Below are 21980 nucleotides of genomic sequence, written 5' to 3'. Positions count from 1 at the left end.
GAGGACACGACGATGGCGGCGCGCTGGGAAATGTAGTGAACCTGCAATCGCTGACCACAGAGGATGCAGACCCGACGCTTTTATTGCTGTATCTTGTTCGCGTTTTGCATATTATACAGTCCATACTCAGAGCTTTAGATCCTCTGAGCAGCTCCTTATCTGTTACGGTGATTGGCAGAAGAGAAGTGTCATATCTAACAGTGGTTGGAACAGCCCACTGAACAGTGGATGCCATCTCACTCACTTATCAGAGCCAGGGCGAGCCGTTTCCCCCAGGAGTGAGAGCACTCCACTCGGAGCGCGCACCCTCTTGGGTGTTTGCACACGGCGCTTCTTTAACAGACATTGTAGAGCTGTGGGCTGGGCTACACCTAATATATTGCAAGATTTTTTTATCTTTGAGTGGAACCAATTTCCTCACTTGTGCTGGGAAACCCCGTTGAACAAAAAAATTTGGTTAGGTGTTGTAAAACGCTTGCTGCACCTTTTTCTCTAACACAAAGATACGTACGCTTTCTTGCTTTGTCAGCTGAGTTTCCCACCTGGCGAACCCTGCAGAGTTTCTCCGAGGCCCCAAGCATCTGACTCAGCGGAGGATTCAGGTGTTGGCCCGTTACATTGCTGGCATGCCTGTTGGTCAGCCTGCGTTCTGGGTATAGCTGCCTGCTATGTGTGATCCCACTGGCGATTCCATATACTCACTCAGCCATGATATAGTCCCCCCTCTAGGCAGGCTTGTGTTGTCCCTCCCGCTAACCATGTTCTCACATGAGCACTCCCCCTTATCAGGGCTAGTCCATTTGCTGTTTGCCACAAGGTCTCCCCATTTAGGCTGCAGGTGGCCTCCGCAGCATCCTCCCTATTGGGACTGAACGCTTTCCCAACATACTGTTGTATCTAAAATTCCTAGAATGTAACTAGGTTTATTTTTACGACTCTCCGAAAAATATATCTAAACCAGAACAGGTAAATAAGGTAAGTAAATGCCAGGGGTCACATTGAAAGACTGCGTCTCTGGTGATACAGGTGTGCTCATGTAAGATTCTTTCGTTGTAGCGTTTTCCATAGATTTCTCCATAGTAAAAGTTTTCCACATAGCATTGAAGTTCCCCTCCTGAAGGTGAATGCAACAGTTACTAAATTAACCCTTGTTCCCCAAGGTGGGGAACGGAAATGCTATGTTCCTTCGCCACAACGATTGTCCCTTAGCTAGTAGCTGTAAAAGGCTCTTTCAGCTAGAAAAGGATGTCTAGCGTGGCACAAGCTGCCTCTTTACAACCAGTCTAATTGTCATTGACGCTAGCTGCGAACGCTGACGCCGCCAACTTATTGGCCCGTTTTTATACTCTTTCAGATGATTGGATTCTGACAAAATCCCCATAGTAGAAGTTTTCCACATAGCATTTCCGTTCCCCCTCTCAGGGAACAAGGTGTAATTTGGTAACTGTTGCGTTGTGGCTGGAAGGGCATCTGCTGTGTAAAAACACATGCTGGATAAGTTGGCAGTTCTTTCCGCTGTGGCGACCCCTGATTAATAGGCCGAAAAGAATGAATGAATGTTTTGTGTACAACAGAAGAAAAACCCCATCAAAGTTTAAAACCACTGGAGTGTTTTGGTTTTATGGTGAGGTGGACAGTTTCATTTTTTGGTGAACTATGCTTTTAAGTAGGCAACAGTTGTGCTGACATGTTAAAAATTTTAAAAGTTTTCTAAATATGAATAGACTGTAAAATAATCATAAATATGACCTATTTTAACTTTTCCCTCACATATTTCCATAACTTAGATTGTTTGTTTGTGTGTGTGTTTGTAGCTTTCGTTCACGTCCTGTAGTAGCACCTCTTGAATGACAGTAAAGTAATTCTACCTCTTTACTGAATATCAATAGCACCGTGGGCGCGCCGAGTCTGACGTCACTCTGACGCTCGCCCAATCAGAGCGCAGATATGAGAACGCGCTCCAGTTGCTGGGTGTAAAGTGAGTGATGCTGCGCTGATGTTTGTAGTGTCGGCGAGTACAGAGAAGATGTCGAGAGCACCACAGACACTGGACAACTTTCAACACAAGGTCAGGATTGTTTAGTTTTTTATAAGCTGTTGCGCATGTTTACAATTTGCTTTCATAGTTGGCATAGCCTGTCTCGTTAGGATAAGATGCGTGAACACCAAGCGTAATACCTTTCTTAGGGATGTGTTTATAAACACGCACTAGAAACCATGACAGAAGTTATGATGTTTTAAACACAGTTAAACATTATAAACCATCAAATTCTAACAATAAACCTTGTATGGAAAGCAAGAAATTGACCAGAAAGATATTCATAGACAATATCACAGTGTTTTGAAACTGTACTACAGTAAAGTATTGGAATTTGTATGTTGTGGTAATTCTATAACCTATGGTAACCCAATGACTATAGTAATATGAACAAATAACCCAATACTGTAGTTTTCTACACTAGGATAGGCTATATTATAGTACAATACATCACACTTTACTGTAAAGACTAAAGTATAGGCTACTACAGTGTTTATTACGGTTTATTAGTTCACTATAGTTAATGCTGCAGCATTCAATAACAAAAAGCTGTGAATACTAATATGTATTATTCATTTCTTGTCGGCTTAGTCCCTTTATTAATCCGGGGTCGCCACAGCAGAATGAACCGCCAACTTATCCAGCAAGTTTTTATGCAGCAGATGCCCTTCCAGCCGCAACCCATCTCTGGGAAACATCCACACCCACATTCACACACACATTCATACACTACGGACAATTTAGCCTACCCAATTCACCTGTACCGCATGTCTTTGGAGTGTGGGGGAAATCGGAGCACCCGGAGGAAACCCACGTGAAGCCAGGGAGAACATGCAAACTCCACACAGAAGCACCAACTGAGCCGAGGCTCGAACCAGCGACCTTCTTGCTGTGAGGCAACAGCACTACCTACTGCGCCACTGCCTCACCTAATATGTATTAAATACACCATAATACACTTTACCAGTATGGTATCTATTCTAAATTACTATAGTATTTCTTTTCATGTGGGCATTTTTATCATTTTTATTCAGTTATCTTAAAATTCCAGGACAGTGCAAAAATACTCATTTAAATGTTTCAAAACTTATGCACAGAAAAAAATTTAGAAATGTTTTTTATTTTAGGCAGGGGTTTAAAAAAAAAACATTTACAATATTTGAAAAATATGTACAGAATAAATAAAAACTTTAAAATGTTATGCGCATTTAATTATCAATAGGAATTAATCAAATCAAGTCTTTAAGGGGGTTTTCTATACTGGAAGTAAAAAATTTTTTGGCTGTAATGTTACATAGAAGGCATAAAATTAACATTAGTCAAACATCGAATGCAAATAAAAATATTTAATGAGAAGGAAACAACAAAGATGGCAATTTATGCCAAGAATAAAGCTAATTAAAATAATTATTAATAATAATAATAATAATAATAATAATAATACGAATAAGTAAAAACAAACAAACAATCAAATAAAAGGAATAAATATTAGCAATGTAATTTTATTGTTGTAAAAGAAATGATGGTGATGATGATAATAATAATAATAAATACAAAAACAAATAAATAAATAAAATTAGTAAACATTAACATTATAATTTTATTCTTATAAAAAAGAGGATGGTGGTGATGATGATGATGATAATAAAAATGATAATAATAATAATAATAATAATAATAACAAACACAAAAACAAACAGATACATAAAATGTATAAAAATTAATACTATAATTTTCTTGTTTTAAAATGAAAAAGGATGCTGCTGATGATGATAATGATGATGATGATAATAATAATAATAATAATGATAATAATAATTATTCATTCATTCATTTTCTTTTCGGCTTAGTCCCTTTTTTAATCCAGGGTCGCCACAGCGAAATAAAACACCAACTTATCCAGCACATCCACCCGCAACCCATCTCTGGGAAAGATAATAATAATATTATTATTATTATTATTATTATTATTATTATTATTATTATTATTATTATTATTATTATTATTATTATTATTATTATTATTATATGAATATAAAACAAACACAAATAACAAATAAAATAACAAATAAATAAAAATAAATAAATATTTTCATTGTAATGTTGTTATTAAATAAAATCAGGATAAAGATAATGAAGATGATAATAATAATGATAATAATAATAATAATAATAATTGTTATTATTATTATTATTATTTTATAAATATGAAACAAACCCAAAAAATTTAAATAAAAATGAATAAACTTTAGAATTGTAATGTTAATGTTATTAAATAAAATCAGGATTACGATAATAATAATGATAATAATGATAATAATAATAATAATAATAATAATAATAATAATAAGAAGAAGTATACTTATTATTATTCTTATTATTATCATAATTTTTACTTTAAATATAAAATAAATTAAAAAACTAAGAAATGTATTAAATAGACATTAGCTTTGTAATATTACTGTTATTAAATATAACAATATTCATATAATGATATTAATAAGTATATGTGTATCACCATTTTGTTCTGCTTGCTTTAAATAAAACAATCCAGGTTGAGTTTCATGGCCAGTGGCAGATGTTGCAGGATGTTGGTATTAAAATGCGCTGTTAACCTTTCTGGCATAAATGTAGCTGTCAGTCAAAAGTGTACTTAGCTCCAGTCGCAGAGTTCTTGTCTGTCAGTGAGAGCAGTCAGCTTAACCTCCTGTAACTCTTGCATGATGCAGGACACTTTGACTGGATGACACATCTGGGTCAGTGAAGCGCTGCTGTTTGTCTGTTGGACTGAACCGTGAGATTCAGGAGCTGCTCTCAAACCCTGCACAAATATATATTTTTTACAGTCAAGGTGTGGTATGAATTTATTAGCAGTCTTTGTTTTTAAATTGAGTTTTATTAAATGCTTTTTTGTATATTTATTGTGTGTCTGTTCACTTTCTTTTGTATTTGATTGGATATGCATGTGTGTCTGCACAGGTGTGTATTTGGGTCTGAGACAAAAATGGGTGTTTCCAGCTTTAAATTGTAATATGCCTTATTTTTGTCATGCATCCTGATATGTCCTGTTTAATTTAATAACACTTCATTTGTTTAAATCATTTATTCTTTCCCTTTATTATTTTTACAATAAAAATGCTATATATATAGATACAATAATAAATGTAGTATATGATATGCATGTTTACATTCAACCACAATTTCTAGTTTATTTACCAACAAGTCAGGCTTATTAATCCTTTTTAAATAATTTTAAATCAATCTTATTAATCATTTTAAATTATGAGACTTTGCCGATGTCTTTCAAAGCAGTTTTACTCATTTGTCACAAAGAATTTAAAATCACTGATCTTATTATTTATTTTACAATACACCTTTTAAATAAAATGATCAGTATTATAAAAAAAAATTAAAATATCAGTAACAACAAAAGTATCAGTGTTTTTTTTACATAAATATATCTCTTACGCTGAAGGGCAACAGAACATTTATTCATGCATATTATCTTGACAATTTATTTTAACAAAGATTAAAAGATTAAAGCAGACAGTTTGCTCGATTGTAATATGCTTTCTATGAATATAAAATCTCTTTTGTGTGTGGAAATGGGACGTCTCGTCTTTGACCCAAATATGCCAATGAAAAATTATGTCTGAGGTGATAAAAGGAGAAATATTTTTAAAAGGCAGTTGGCAAGTTCATTTCTAATATTTTATATAAAAATATTGTTAAGAACTATGACATTTTAAGGCTTACTATTTTATTTTAACGATAAATGCTTTTCAATAAAAAATAATTAAAGTAAAGGTTATTAAACATAGTTTCCAAAAAAATTACATTTATATACAGCATTTTATAAATATCAAGAGGAATTCTTAAGTTTTTTCCAGTTGATCCATGCAAAATATGTTTTTGTGTATTTGATATTCTACAAAAAAATGCACAGGGGTCTAAAAAAAGTCCTCTTTAGTCTTTAAATAATAATAATAATAACAACAAGAACTATTATTATTATTATTATTATTATACATTTATTCTTTCATTTTGTTTTCGGCTTAATCCCTTTATTAATCTGAGGTAGCCACAGCGGAATGAACCGCCAACTTATCCGGCATATGTTTTTACGCAGTAGATGCCCTTTTAGCTGCACCCCATCACTGGAAAACATCGATACACACACTCATACACTGTACGGTCAATTTTAGCATACCCAATTCACCTGTAACACGTTTTTTGACTTGTGGGGGAAACTGGAGCACCCGGAGGAAACTCAGTCAAATAGGGGAGAACATGCAAACTCAACAAAGAAATGCCAACTGACCCAGCCAGCCAAAGCTCGAACCAGGGACCTTTTTGCTCTGAAGCGAACATGCTACCCACTACGCCACTGTGCCGTCATTAGACGATTTCTGTTTTAAATATGACTGACCACAATTTTTTCAAGTAATTTAAGTGGCATCTTCATAAAATAGTGATCATATTTTGCTCAGAAAAGAAAATAAATAAATAAAACAGGACACAATCTAATTTCCAGAAATAAATTGAAGCTATATTACACTTTTACTATTTTAATGCCTGAAAACGTCTTGTCATCATTCACCTATTTGTTAGTTTCATACTTAATTGTATTTTCCCCCCTCAGATCAGCCACTAGTAAAGAAGTCCACCATGAGTGCCCAGCTGGAGGCAGACGTGCGCACCATGTCTCCTGAAATGCCTGCCATGTTTGACGGCATGAAGCTGGCAGCAGTAGCCGCGGTGCTGTACGTGATTGTGCGCAGCCTCAACCTCAAGTGTCCCACAGCTGCCGCTGAGATCACCTGTCAGGACACCCCTCTCAATCACTACCTGCTCAAGTCCTGCCCCGTCCTGACCAAAGAGTGAGTGTTGTTTCCTGCCATCTCTCCATCTTTCTGCTACAGTTTTTTTTTAGGTGGTAAAATAAGTTAAAAGAACTAAAAGTCAGTCGTTTAAACATTCTCCGCTTGTTTCAATCACATTTGACTTTCTTTCTTCTGATGAACACAAAAGAAGATTTTTTTGAAGAATGTTGTAAACCAGTGGCCATTGACTATGTTTTATTCTTTTTGTTTTTTTCTTTTTGAAGTCAAAGGTTATAAACGGTTTTAAAAAATTCTTTTGTGGTAAAAATTACAAGATTTGGAACAAATGAAGAGCGACTAAAAGCATTTTTGTCTGTAAAATCCTTTAAATATTTGCTTGAGCAATTTTTTACCTGTTATTAGTCGATTTTAACTGATGTGTTTGATGGTAGACAAATAGCAATAAATACTATTTAATTTTAATTGGCCATTGGACGAATCAGACCATAGGAGACTTGTGGAAAGGAGGGGTTTAAAAAAGAATGAATCTTAAAAAAAAAATCACTGTTTGAAACTTTAATTACTGAGGTGATTTAAATGTGTATTATGAAAAAAGGTGTTTTCTTATATACTGGATGCATGTGAGTCTGTTTTAGAAGATAATTGGCCCTGGTGGCCTTCTAATGCAAAGACTTTTGAGATTAATCTATTATATTTAATCTTTATAAAGAAAAAGCTTTCAAATCAAAAGATCAATGTACTGTATATGCAAGACACAGAAAAAAAAAGAAGAAAAATCATACAGATTTTTAGAATGCTTGTGCAAGTATACATTTATTATTGATTAAATGTTCTTAGTAATGCACTTTTCTAAAAACAAAAAAAAAATGAGATTAGCTAAATATCTTCGTGAAACATTATCTTTACTTAATCTTTTAAAATCATTTTGACCCATACGAATGTGCTTCTGGCTATTGCAAATATTAGTTTTCAGCACTTGAATACATTTGAGCTACTCTTTGCACCATGTTCCCTCGTCTCCAGGTACATCCCTCCTTTGTTATGGGGAAAGAGTGGTCATCTGCAGACGGCGCTCTATGGAAAGATTGGACGAGTGAAATCACCTAAACCTTGCGGGCTTCGTAAGTTTCTGCCCATGCAAGACGGAGCCACAGCTACCTTTGACCTGTTTGAGCCGCAGGGGGTCCACAGCACTGGAGGTGAGCTTGGGTTCACTGAAACAAAATGTATTTTTACGCAACAAAATTTAAATAGGGTAAAATAACAAATGTATTTATTTGGTTGATTACATAAATAATTGCAAACTTTTTAAATTATGAGATTTCTAAAATGTGTGAATTTTCAAATGATACATTTTATAAGATTACACCAATATGCATACATTTTTGACACAAAAACCTGAACTTTGGATAAAGTTGCATTCAAAATAGGTTTTTTTTTTTTTTTTTTTACATATTGACAAAATATCAGGCAACTTGTTTATGACTGAACCACTCTTTTAAAAAGTGAAGTTTGGTGTCTGTAAGGGCCTTTAAAAAATTGTATTATAACTGAAATCTACAGACACAATTTGATATAGAGTGCAATGAATCACACTGTATTTTAGATGGGGCTGGATGACATGGCAAAAATACAATCTTGATAACTATTTTCCATGTTGAATGATGATGATATATATTTCGATATAAGTTGTTAATGCTTCTAGATTTACCACAAGAGCACCCAAACAATGACTAAAGCCACAAAAATTAGAGGGTCTATTAAATGGCATAACATATTTTCAGCCAATAAATTTTCAATGGCAGAAAATTCAGTACATCTCTAATATCAACACACTTAGATTCCCATTGTTGCACATTTCTGCTGTGTGATTATTAGAGCTTATCTTTGTTATTGACATAAATACTTTCATGATTCGATATGATATCGTTTACCGGCCCTGTCCTAATTTTAGATTTTGTCTTTACATTATGCCAAGAAAAAACTTTATGAGAAGTAGTGTTTATTCCTCCACTGTCTCACCTAAGTTGTAAATTAAGATTATTGGAGTGTGCTGATGAGACTGGTGTTCCTCTGGAGGGCTGAAGGGGTTGCTCATGTTTATCTGTCCATGTCTCATCACAGATGACATCACTATGGTGATCTGTCCTGGGATCGGGAACCATAGTGAGAAGCATTATATAAGGACCTTTGTGGATTACTCTCAGAAACAGGGCTACAGGTGCGCTGTTCTCAACCATCTCGGAGCTCTGCCAAACATCGAGCTCACGTCCCCGAGGATGTTCACCTACGGTGAGCCACGTGTGTTTGTGATGAAACAAACATGCTTGTGAAAAACAAAGCGTTTTTAAGATAAGCTGACAGGCTTGTTTCATAATAAAAATGTTAAACACTTGACATGCATAAACGTTTTATAAACCACCTGTAGAATATACTGTAAGATATTCCTCTCTAACAATTCTCTGTTTTCTAAGTGTGTTTGTATAGCTAAGACTTTTTTATATTGTATGTGTTCTTTTTTCTATAGCTATAACTTTTACTTACATATCTAAAATTGTCTGTTTTTGCTTATTATATTCCATAATTTACACTTTTATATATATATTTTTAATAACTCATTTCTAGTCGCTGATTTATTTTATCTTTGCCATGATGACAGTAAATAATATTTTACTAGATATTTTTCAAGAAACTTCTATACAGCTTAAAGTGACATTTAAATGCTTAACTAGGTTAATTAGGTTAATTAGGCAGGTTAGCGTAATTAGGCAAGTTATTGTATAAAGATGGTTTGTTCTGCAGACTATTGAAAAAAACTGTTTAAAGGGGCTAATAATTTTGACCCTAAAATGGGTTTTAAAACATTAAAAACTGCTTTTATTCTAGCCGAAATAAAACAAATAAGACTTTCTCCAAAAGAAAAAATATTAACAGACATACTGTGAAAATTTCCTTGCTCTGTTAAACATCATTTAATTTAATAATTTATTCCAGTGATTTTAAAGATGATTTTTATAAATTGTAATAATAATAATAATAATAATAATAATAATAATATTCAAAATCATAATAATATTCATTTATCCATCCATTTTCTTTTCGGCTTAGTCCCTTTATTAATCATAGGTCGCCATTGCGGAATGAACCGTCAACTTATAATAATAATAATAATTATTATTATCATTCATTCATTCTTTCGTTCGTTCATTTTTTTTTTGGCTTAGTCTCTTTATTAATCACAGTGGAATGAACTGCTATCTTATTCAGCATACATGTTTCACGCAGCGGATGCCCTTCCAGCTGCACCCCTTCACTGGGAAATATCTATACATTCTCATTTACAATCATACACTACGGATAATTTAGCTTACCCAATTCACCTGTACTACATGTCTTTGGACTTGTGGGGGAAACCAGACCACCCTGAGGAAACCCAAGCAAACACGGGGAGAACATGCAAACTCCACACAAAAATGCCAACTGAACCAGCCAAGGCTTGAACCAGTGACCTTCTTGCTGTGAGGTGATCATGATCATTATTATTATTATTATTATTATTATTATTATCATTATTATTATTATTATTATTAATGGTAATAGTAATAAAAGCAATAATGACTGGAGTAATAATTTCATTTAAAACTACATACAACAAGAAAGCAGTTATTTAAAACTTCAATAAATATTTAACAATTCTTTTACATTTAATAAATGCTGCCTTGCATTTCACTGCATATCGTACTGTGTATGACTGTGCATATGGCTTTTAATTTTAAACAAAATTTTTATTTGAAATAAAATGTAATTTTAAAAGTTTCTTTTAGTTTGACTGGAAAAAAGCAATTTGTTATTATTTTAAAAAGGTCATTATTTTAGTCCTCTTAAAATGTTTATTTTTTCAGTTGGCTACATAACAAACATCTGTTGCCTACTGCCCAATGATTTGCCTATTTAAATATTATATACTGTGATAATGGGAGAAACAAGTTATTAAAGCTTAGTTAATAAATGATTATGTTCAAAAACGTGTTAAAAATCTTCTCTCCATTTAACAGCACTTGGGAAAAATGTAAAAATTTAATTCCCAGGAGGGCTAATGATTCACAGGAGGGCAACTGCATATTAATTAAATTTATTTTTTAATAGTTATGTTATATTATTTATGAATTAAATAATTTAAACTACTTTTATAATATATTTAATATAATAGAATATTATAGTAAATGTAATATAATATATTTTATATACAATATAAACAGTATGTTAACAGTAAATTATATTCTCGTGTCTGTGTTTATTTAAGGTTGTACGTGGGAGTTTTCGGCCATGGTGGGCTTCATTAAGCGCACATTTCCACAGACTCAGCTGATCGTAGTGGGGTTCAGTTTGGGAGGAAACATCGCCTGCAAATACCTGGGGGAAAATCCAGCCAATCAGGAGCGAGTGCTGTGCTGCGTCAGTGTCTGCCAGGGCTACAGTGCTCTCAGGTCAGAAATAAACTAATAATACACTAATACATTATTAATACATCTAATACAAAAGAGCTGTTTTAAAGTCACATTTTTTCATATGCCCCATGACACTTTGCATGAACTTTAAACAATAATCGGAATGTAAAAAAAAAAAAAACAGTATAATAATGTGGCATTATGTTCCTCACAATTCAACCTTTAAGGATTTAAAGGCAACTTAATAGAATTAACAGATTACTTTGAGCTGTCCATGAATAACCCCAGAAACTCTAAACAATTAAGAAGCAATGTTTTATTTGGTAAAGGAGTATTGTTTTCATTCTTTATGCATGCGATTAGAGCTCAGGAGACATTTCTACAGTGGGATCAGTGCAGAAGACTCTACAACTTCCTAATGGCGGACAACATGAAAAAAATCATTCTGTCCCACAGGTATGTGTCAATTGATTTATTACACTACACAGAAGAATTTAATCTTATTCAAAAGATTCACCTGATTGTGTTTTAGTATGTTTGCCTAATGTTAACGTGAAATGAATGTTTTGTTAATCGTAATCTTTTGTATTGTATTCTGAGATTGTCATGAAGATGTCATGAAGTCATGTTTATGTTCATGTTTATTAGGTGCTATAACTAGTAGTAAAGAGAAAGCAATGAAATGAACCACATCTATTGTTTGAATTCCATTATGAAAGCAATAAAATTTGAAAGGTGTGAAATCCTTTCTTATCAAAATAAACAGCACGTTTTTGCCATTAACCCACAGAAGATGTCATATATAATGTCTAAGAAAGATTTATTTAGGCATTGACTGAAAAAATCTTAGAACGTAACGAAAACTAAATTGAAGAAACGAACTGAAAACACACAATTCAAGCACAATTTGTTTTGAGTTCATGTGGGCAGTTTAAAACAGTTCACCGACTCAAACTTTTAGGGGAGTCCATGGCGATTACACAATCAGTGGGTGTGTTCTTCCCCTGAATTGTTTCTTATTCCATGGAGGTCAGAGAGAAGAACAACATCCTAAACAACACCACTAGCTACAAAAAGGAGGATAGTTGAGTAGCAGAACTCAAAGAGAGATTTAATTAAGGACTCTAAAGAAGATTTGTTTAAGAGGGAGCCACACACTGTACAAGAAACCCACCTTGTTGCACCTCTCCACTTCTCCTGTTGGAGAATCTTGTTTGGCAAATGTTTATGTAACTGTTGTTCTCTCAGCTGCTGTAATTGTGTTTAGAGGTACATGCAAGCAGCGTGACATATTTACAACCCAGCCCTCTGCAGCACAGAAATGTTGGAATGTTAGAGAAATTATACCATCACTCAACCTTTTCAAAGTTTGCTCTCAGACTAAGGACGAAAAAGAACTTTGTCTGAGGTAAAGTATATCAAGGCCTTAAGTCGATGTCAGCAAACTAGCAGAGATGAAACCGGTTCCTTTTGGGACAAAAAGCTGCACATAAACATATCAGCTGACTGAAACTAGAACACACATTCATATGGTTAACATTGTAGTGTTTAGTAAAGCCTATGATTTGGTTGGTGATGGACTGAAAAAACGTTAAAGTCTGCATAAACCAGAAGCTGAGATCTTTTTTTTTTTTTGTTATATTGTGACGAAGTTTCTAAAGAATCTCAATATTAAATGAGAAATTGCATTTCAGATTTCAATTTTAGATCGGCAAACAATTTATGACATTCACAGATGAATTGTTCACCACACAACCAACAATGTGAGCTAACAAAATCAACTTGGTTAGTTTTGAATTCATGTGTACATTAAAACTGTACATACACTGCATTATCCACAACTATAAACATGCCAATGTATAAAATATGTCTCTTGAGCAGGTACATTGATACATTATTAGTTTATACAATATTTTAATTCAATTATAATTAATCTAGAACTAAGGTAACTGAGTTTTAATAATAGAAAATCGAAGTGAATTCAAATTAATTTTCACTAACCCAAAGATAAAATGTTAGTTTACTCAAATGTTTTGCAGCAATACCTTTCCACAAACATTTTGAGTAAGCTGGACTTATGAAATGTTCCAGTGCTGTTGTAATGAGTGACCTGAATGTGTCTTGTAGGGGAAGTTTATTTGGTATGAACTCCAGCAGAATGGAGTTTGCTGACCTCAGCCGTCTCTATACAGCCACCTCTCTCATGCAGATTGATGACAACATTATGAGGTTCTGGAAAAACCTTCATCGCACTATTTTGCTTTTAGATGTCAGATAGCTCTGGCTTTCATTTGCTGTAAGTGGCTAAGACAGTAATAGACTACAGCTCGTGTTCATATTTTGTCTCTTTTAGAAAGTTTCATGGACACAACTCGCTAAAGGAGTACTATGAGAAGGAAAGCTGCGTGCATTACATTCATAATGTAAGTAAAATTGTGGAAAACAGCTCAAAAGTCCAACATGATTTCATGAGAGAGCAATCTTAGCTGCATCCAATGCACTCAACTCACCCCACCCATAACCCTACCCCTCACAGTGATGTTACTAGCTCCATTGAGCGCATTGTGTCTGACATGGTATTACCAAGCAATGCAATTTCAGCTTGCATCATAAAGGCTGCATCCAAATACTATTGGATTTCATAGCAATTCATTGCTGCGTTTGGAAAAAATAGAGTCTAAGCCTGTATAATCTATTAAAGGGCACCAATTTTACCCCTTTTAAAGATTTAAGATAAGTCTTTGTGTCTCTAGAATGTGTCTGTAAAGTTACAGCTCAAAACAGAGCTTTCAGAACATTGGACTTTCCTGCTCTGAACACATTGTAGCTGTTTTTGTTGCCTGTGTCTTTAATGCTGGTTCTCCCCGCCCACCATTCCCACACGCCTGTCAGAGTGTGCCTAAATCTCCGCCTCGGTTACGTGAGATAAACAGCAGTGACAGACACGAAGGAAGTAGATCTCACGTTACGTTTTTGATAAATACTACAGTGATAACTTTACCTATGATTATTTGATGTATTTGTTGCTGAGTTAATTCAAGCCTTTCTGCCATGATGAGCGACACACAATGTTGTCACGCAGTTCATGCACACACACACAGCGCACATGTTTAACTTTGCGCTTTTTTGAACTGCAAATGAGACAAGATGCACGTTAATAATCACTGGTATATAGATATCCGTTATGTTATGTACAAAATAAACCTGATTTAACGTCCACAAACCGGGATTAAAGTTTCTTCTTTTATAATTGTTCTGACATGTGGCTGTGGTGATAAAGACGTTATAATCGCTTTAATCTATTACAAACATGCGCTGTTTTAAAAACATCTTAAACTTGTAAAACTATTTCTTGATCACATTTGCTGATGACTGATGATCACAGAGAGCTGAACTGATCTTTTAATCCCAGTTGCTTTGTGCAGGTCCTGTCTTGTTGATATGATTATACGCATTACTACAGAGACATGTAAATACGCGGCTGTCAATCAATTCGGTGGGCGGGGAAACCGCACTCCTACATCATGATGGGCCTCAAAATGTTGTTTCTATCACTCCAATATGACTGTGGACACACTATACCTACACACAGTTCTGTCCAAACTGCTTACAAAAGATGATTTTTATCATAGGTGCCCTTTAATCTGTTATTTTTAATGACATCTGCTAATGTTCCAGTTCTACAGTGGTAATTTCCATATGTTGTGATTCATAAGTGTTTTCTATTAATTTACGGTTATGGATTGCATTATGGGACCTTGATCTCTGCTCTGTTGACTTAATGTCAACTCCACAGTTGAACTTTTATTCATAGTTTAGTAGTTTGGAATAATAAAATGTAAAATAAATAATATAGAAAGAAATAGATCATTTTGATGGATGTAAACAAAAACAATGTTCCCAACGTATTTTGTGTTTTACATTTTTAACTTCTACAGTTTCCACGACTCTAAAAAGAGCCACATGTTTATAAATAATGTTATGATAGCTGTTTTAACAAAGTTATGATTGAAATGCCTCTTGTTACAGTTTTGAAATAGTTTGATAACAAGCAGGAGATGTCCTAATGCCAATGACATCAACACAGTGAAATGGCCTATAAGTCTGTAAAATAACTGAAAATTTACAGTTTATGACAAGGCTTTTGTACTGTAATATACAACACCAACCCAGACTATATATATATATATATATATATATATATATATATATATATATATATATATATATATATATATATATATATATATATATATATATATATATATATATATATATATATGTATATATCTTTAAACTATTAAAAATGTTAATAAAAGTCAAGCTTTTCAAACTTTTAAAGGTTAAAAATTTTTGGAAGAAAGATTGACGTCCCATAATGCAGTTCAAAAGCATAAATGAATGGCAAAAAATGAAAACATGAATCACAAAATATGGTAAACCCTTAATTTAAGGATATTTTTACAGTGTAGGTTTGGGTAAAGTTTTGTAGATTTTTATATGAATAAATACTTACACTGTAATATACACAGTAATACCGTATATGAACTAGCCACTAATTTACTAAAACCTAATACAGTTACATTTTACAAGTCAATTTAGCATAATTGATATATTTTATGGTAACACTAATATTTGTCATTTATTTCAGATCAGCGTTCCTCTCCTCTTGGTGAACTCTTCAGATGATCCATTAGTCCACCAGTCTCTGCTGACGATACCTCGAACACTAGCAGGTATTTATTAACTAAACTAAATCAACTGGACATACAGTACAATAGACATGGAAATGCACTATGCAAACTCAGATGTTTGTAATTCCGAAATGCCTGGACAAAAAGCTTCGTCTATTTTAAACTAATGGTAAGAGAGGGTATTATGCAATTGCTATGGAAACCCTCAGGTTGACATCACATCGATTGCTCAACAGAAGCAAATGGTCAGACTTTCATTCACTGTAAAAAGCGGTTAGTAGATTTTACTTAAATAAAGAGAGTAAACTCACTGCCTTATAAATATTAAATAAACAAACAGTTTACTGACTTTTTATAAGTAAAAGAAATTTGTTGCTTTTAAGGCAACGGGTCTGCTGACTTTTTAAAACTAAACACTGTAGCATTTTAGATTTAATGTGACTTTAAAGTGTTACCACCGGTTGAATATGAAGCTGCCTGAAATACAGTCAACATCACGTGTTTTCCTGGATGCATGTCGTAATAGTGCTTTAAGGCCCATTAAGACTCTCAGCACTGCAGTGTCTCTAAGATCCAGCACTGGACACCTGTGCTGAATTTTTCAAGGCCATCTGATCCTTTCCTCTGTGATTATTTATCGGATTACTGGCTTCTTCCTTCAGCCTCAGGTGAAAGATCCAACAGCGAGCCGCTATTAACAAGTCTATCCGACTCACACAAAGGAAATACGGGTCACCTAATCTTCAGCTCCATCCCTTGAGCTTTAGAAGAACCTAAAAGCTGATGCATTTTTAAAGAGGCCACAACCAAATTCTTTGCTGCCTTACAAAGAGCGTTGAATGGGTTTGATTAACCTTTAGGATGTCTAATTAATGTTTAATATGGTTGAAGAGATGTATCACTTTTAAGGAATAACAAGTAATACCAAACATGGACAAAGAGGTGGAGCATGAGCGGAGCTACGGATGCCTGCTAGTATTTTGCTTAGATTTTTATTTTTTTTGGAGAAACGCTTAAAACTTCATTACCTGCGACTCGTTTGTGTTCTGAACATGTGCTTGGTTGACACTATGTTAATAAATTCTATGGTCTTAAAAAACCCTTCCAAATACTTCAAATATAGTCTGTGTTAGTAAATGCAAGGCTATATTTGAAATCCAGGCATAACACTGTATATGACAATGTTTCAGAGGACTGTTCTAGAATTTTCAAGAATAAGAATCACTCGCCTGGTAAAAAGAGGTTACGTGAATGGTTTGTGAGCACAATTAAGTCCACAGCATGCCATATTAACTGTTCATTTTAAGATATAATGCCAAAAGGCAATTAACTCTTCGCTAAGCCACACCCAAAAACAGCTACCCACCAATCAATGCTTAGCAACTGTAGCTACGCGCAGGGACTCTGTCAAGCTTTCGAACAAGGGAAACAGGCCAAAGAGGTGTGCATATGGATTGTGCAAATCTGACACCTTTAATCCTTAGTTTAGAGAGGGTGGTGGAATTTTTTCCCTTTTCAAAACCAAAAACCCAAGAGGAGAAATGCCAGCGTGGATCAAGCTCTGTGAGGGGCGCTAAAGGAGCGGAGCTAAGTTGGTTTTGTTTTTGATATTCATGACACATTTAGTGATAGACCCACGGCAATAACTCACACACCTCTCACCCTAAACAGATTTAAACTGTGTTTCCAACAAAAACACAAAGCTGGTTATGTTTCACAGCTGTCTTTTTCCGCTTGATATATTGATATTCCCCTTTCTGGCTGTTCTATCTATGAATGCATAATGTAAAAGCACTGTCTATGCATGTTTCCTTGTCGGTAAGTAACGCTGTATTGCATTGCACAACATTAGTCTATCAGGCTTTTTGGCTAAAAATAGAGAAATCACCGTTTAATTTGATATTATTAGATTATTTGTAAATTTCCTCTCTCCTGCTGAGCATGAGGTAAGCTGTTGAATGGTCAGCGTATGAGGCAGCTAGGCTAAGCTAGCTTCAATTTGAATTGAATTATTCTATAATCGGTTACCTACTCTGTCATGAATATACCTCTGTAATGCATACTGCAGTCCTTTTTTGTCTGGCTTTCTCAGATATCTCACCTGTTCGCCAAAAATAACATTTTATACCTGGCAATGTCTGACACCGGCACATACATATTGTGAAAGACGTGCCAGGCACGAAAGCTTGACAGGAGTAGCAACAGTAACATAGGAGGGTGGGGCTTAGCGAAGGGTCAATTGACTGTGTAAAGCCGCATAAAACAAAACAAAAATATGATGTATTTGCCGAGTTCAGCAGCTAATCAGCCGGAATCAGCTGAGGTGAGGAGACACCAAGCAGTGAGAACTAGCTGTCACTCAAATAGCCACACACTTAATTATGCAGACTTAGGTCCAATCCCAATTGTACCGTTTAGCCCTTCCCCTTACCCCTACCCCTCATTTTGCGCATGCCCATGAAGGGGTAGTGGTGTCCCAATTCTCTTTAGCTTGAAGGCGTAGAGCTAAGGGCAAAGGGTATATACCCCTTTAAACGAAGATTTTTCAGGACCACACTCGAAACCAAGGGGTAGGAAAAATTTCCCAGAATTCACTAGCTCCAGCTGCACCCGGAAGTAAGGAGTTCCACTAATTAGTATTTCAAATTAGTATTTAAAAAAAAAGATAAATAAAAAACGCTAAATTTCACGATCTATAATCCCTAATCATAACTCGATGACACTGGAATACCCTGTCAGAAAAGTTTAGTGGCTGGGAATGAGCTTTTTACAGTGTCTGCTATAATGTTAATGTTGTTTTTGGTGTGTTTACATTGATGAATATGGCCACTGTGTAAATGCACAGTACTGTTTTGATCTTATTGCTACATTAGATCGTAATAATAACATAATACATGGCTTCAGTGGTTTCCTGAAGTTAAATACCAAAAAATTACACAACTGGAATCACTACAGTAGTCGCCATCATCTGAACTCATATGAAGCAAGAGATTGCAAGGACCTATGATGACGTGTGCCGGTGCTGTAGTGCCGTCCCAATTCTTAGGGGTAAATTTTGAAGCCCTTCCCCTTAACCCTTGGTTGCAAGGGCTAAGGGGAAGGGGTACAAAAATAGAATCAGGATTGGGCCTTAACATAACTCAATATAAATTAAAAGGATGAGTTCAAGTCACAATTCACCCCCCATCACCCCCCCCCCCCCCACAGGTGTCATGAAGGTTAATATTAGCTATATGCACCAAAGCCATCTATTGTACCAGGCTGTTAAAATGTTTTATCAGCTGTAAAAATTGGCCAATTTACCATTGCAGTCAGTGAACATCTGGAGTTCCTGCAACCAGCCCCCAAAGGCCATTCTGTCCCATCTTAGCCTTGGAAAAGCAGTCATCAACAAACATTTTTGCCCTTTCATTGACGACATGAACACTGGTTTGTATCACATTTAAGCTTCCTCTGAAGACTAATAAGTGGTTTGATGTGTTTGCTCTCAGAGAAGAAGCAGAACGTGATCTTCGCTCTGACTCTACACGGAGGTCACCTGGGCTTCTTTGAAGGCGCTGTTCTCTTTCCTCAACCTCTTTCCTGGATGGACAAAGTCATCGTCAGTTACGCTAATGCTGTATGTCAGTGGGAGAAACACAAGCCGCAGTGCCACCAGCAAAAAGAATGAGTGTGAAACAATGCACAACAAACACACATACACGCTCCGTGTTGAGCTTAGACGATGGTTTCTGACTTTCACGGGGGGAAACTGATGAAAGTCACACACAGCAATAATCCACACTGACACCAGTGGGTCAGAAGTCAATGGTGTATCGATACGCAGGATGAAAATTTGCAGAAAGATTCATGTTTTTAAAAAAGCATACTTGGCGAGAGGAGATGTTAAGTAGTAAAGATGAACAACTATTGTAGCTAACGCTGAGCTGTTATTTACATAGATTTTTCAATACTATGTTGTCAGAGGATATTAAATACTAATGGTTGTTGAATCAAATCGTCTGAGTGGTTAAAAATGGTTCATATTTGGTGTTGTAAGTCAAGTGAAAATTGAAAATCTGCACATTGATTGTCTGATTGTTTCAGGCTGCCTTATTTTTTATCGACACTTTATTCCATCGCACTTTTATATGTATCATTTATTCCTGGTTAAGTGGCACAATCAATTTTGTATTTAGTAAATTGCTGTAGTAGATGGGAGTGTAAAAATTGTAGCAATAATCTTTTTGTCTGTTAATATCTCCCTCTATTGGCAACTTTTAGAAGTACATTTGAATGTTTTGTAGATGAGTTCGCGTTTATAAAATGTTTCAATTGAACATTCTTTTCAATCTCTGTCATTCTTACTATCGTTCTCTATGTTGTGATATATTAAACCTCTATAGGAGTTATTTGTTTAACATGTTACATTAAACCAGGGGTCACCAATCTCGGTCCTGGAGGGCCGGTGTCCCTGAAGGATTCAGCTCCAACTTGCCTCAACAAACCTGCCTGAGTGTTTCAAGTATACCTAGTAAGGCCTTGATTACCTTGTTCAGGTCTGTTTGATTAGGGTTGGAGCTAAAATCTGCAGGACACCGGCCCTCCAGGAACAAGTTTGGTGACCCCTGCATTAAACCAAGGTTAAAACATTGAGAAAATATTTGTATTGCACTATGACAAACTGGATTAGCTTGTTTGATTTTCTGCATCATACAGGCTGATTAAAGCGAAAGCAAGGTTGCGGTGGGAAGTTACCCGGAAATATTGCTTGGAGTCACACAGGAACGTACTTGATTGTATGTCTTATCAGTGAAGAGAAAGTGACACAAATTTTTAATTTCATCCCTTTGCGAGTGACCCGAAGGGCTGTTAGTGAACAGTGGTTAGTGAAAATAAAAAGGGATGTCAGATGTAATTTTCAGCTAATGTTAACTTCAGACTGCATGATTTTTCAAAGTAGCCGTGTCATGGATGTTTTCACACTGCATGACTATCTGGGGTAGTGTTCTGTCGGTGCTGTGTTTACACTGTAGGATGGATCCGTGACAGGAGGTTTCACACTGCATGACTTTAAAATAGGAAGAAGCGTAGACAACTTTGTCCAAACTAAGTCGCACAACCAATCAAATTCAAGAAGTGTCATGAAAACAATGCGAGGTCACGTAATATATGTTTCATTATTAATTACATAATGGAAATAAGAAAGCTTTAGCTTTAGAAAATGAACTTATTTTGCTCACCTGGCTTTTGAAGGGAATTAGCAATTTCTCCTCAACTTTTTTTACTTTTCGACCCGGTTGTGATATTGCTCAGATGACACGTCAAACAGACACAGTGCTCCTGCCAAATTTCCACTAGTTTTTCCTCCATTTCTCGGGTCCAAATAAACTGAAAATGAGAGTTTTTGATTTCTCCCCGTGATTGTCACTCACGAGAACGAGCACCGATTTGCCTGTGATTTCAGGTATTTGTTTCTCAAAACCAGACGGCGAGTTCAAATCGGGGCTAAAAGTTAAGAGAAAATGGCACTAGTTTGCTAACTTTTTCTTTCCCAAACAAACATTTTAGATGCCATTTATCAAAGTTAATCAAGTTAATAAACTGATTCTTTTACTATATTAGACTTGTCAATATACTAAATTTTTATACTGAAATAAAAAACCTGTTTATTTCCTGCTAACATTTAAGCACCATTAAGCGCGTTCTTTTTTTTTTTTGCACATATTTTATTTTAAATTTTTTTACATAATGTACCAACAAAACAAGAAAAATAAAAAAATTAACAAAACAACAGAGGGAGAGATAATTAACATAATCAAAGCAAAATCGTAAATAAACAACAGAGTAAATTCAGTCCTTACTGTGAAAGTAGGAGTACACTATTCAGTTTTGAGGAAATCCACAAAGAGTTGCTAAGCAGTTTGAAATTGTAGATGAGATTTGGGCTCCACAGACAAGCAATCGACTGACCTTT

At 35.0% G+C, this 21980-nt stretch overlaps 1 protein-coding gene across 3 annotated transcripts; it reads left to right on the top strand.

The window, feature by feature from the left end:
• The first annotated feature begins 2002 nt into the window (after nucleotides 1-2002).
• Nucleotides 2003-20348, top strand: abhd2b (abhydrolase domain containing 2, acylglycerol lipase b). Of its 3 annotated transcripts, XM_005163017.4 has the most exons (11): nucleotides 2003-2068; nucleotides 4768-4889; nucleotides 6681-6918; nucleotides 7906-8081; nucleotides 9007-9174; nucleotides 11186-11369; nucleotides 11694-11786; nucleotides 13458-13559; nucleotides 13684-13753; nucleotides 15982-16066; nucleotides 19516-20348. In XM_005163017.4, exons 3-11 carry the CDS (start codon nucleotides 6707-6709, stop codon nucleotides 19692-19694), a joined length of 1269 nt encoding a protein of 422 aa, XP_005163074.2. In that variant the 5' UTR covers nucleotides 2003-2068; nucleotides 4768-4889; nucleotides 6681-6706; the 3' UTR covers nucleotides 19695-20348.
• Nucleotides 20349-21980: the final 1632 nt, after the last annotated feature.

The sequence above is a fragment of the Danio rerio genome, chromosome 25, assembly GCF_049306965.1.
Source record: "Danio rerio strain Tuebingen ecotype United States chromosome 25, GRCz12tu, whole genome shotgun sequence".
NCBI classification, from domain to species: Eukaryota; Metazoa; Chordata; class Actinopteri; order Cypriniformes; family Danionidae; genus Danio; species Danio rerio.
The sequence above is the reverse complement of the archived record's forward strand: the minus strand, read 5'-3'. Positions and strand labels throughout refer to the sequence as shown.

What these genes read in the sequence shown, in the direction of transcription:
- abhd2b (XM_009297903.5), top strand. Translation starts at nt 6,707, where the DNA reads ATGAGTGCCCAGCTGGAGGCAGACGTGCGCACCATGTCTCCTGAAATG. An exon ending in GGGGGTCCACAGCACTGGAG is followed by an intron (nt 8,082 to 9,006) that starts GTGAGCTTGGGT and finishes GTCTCATCACAG; the next exon opens with ATGACATCACTATGGTGATC. An exon ending in ATTGATGACAACATTATGAG is followed by an intron (nt 13,560 to 13,683) that starts GTTCTGGAAAAA and finishes TGTCTCTTTTAG; the next exon opens with AAAGTTTCATGGACACAACT.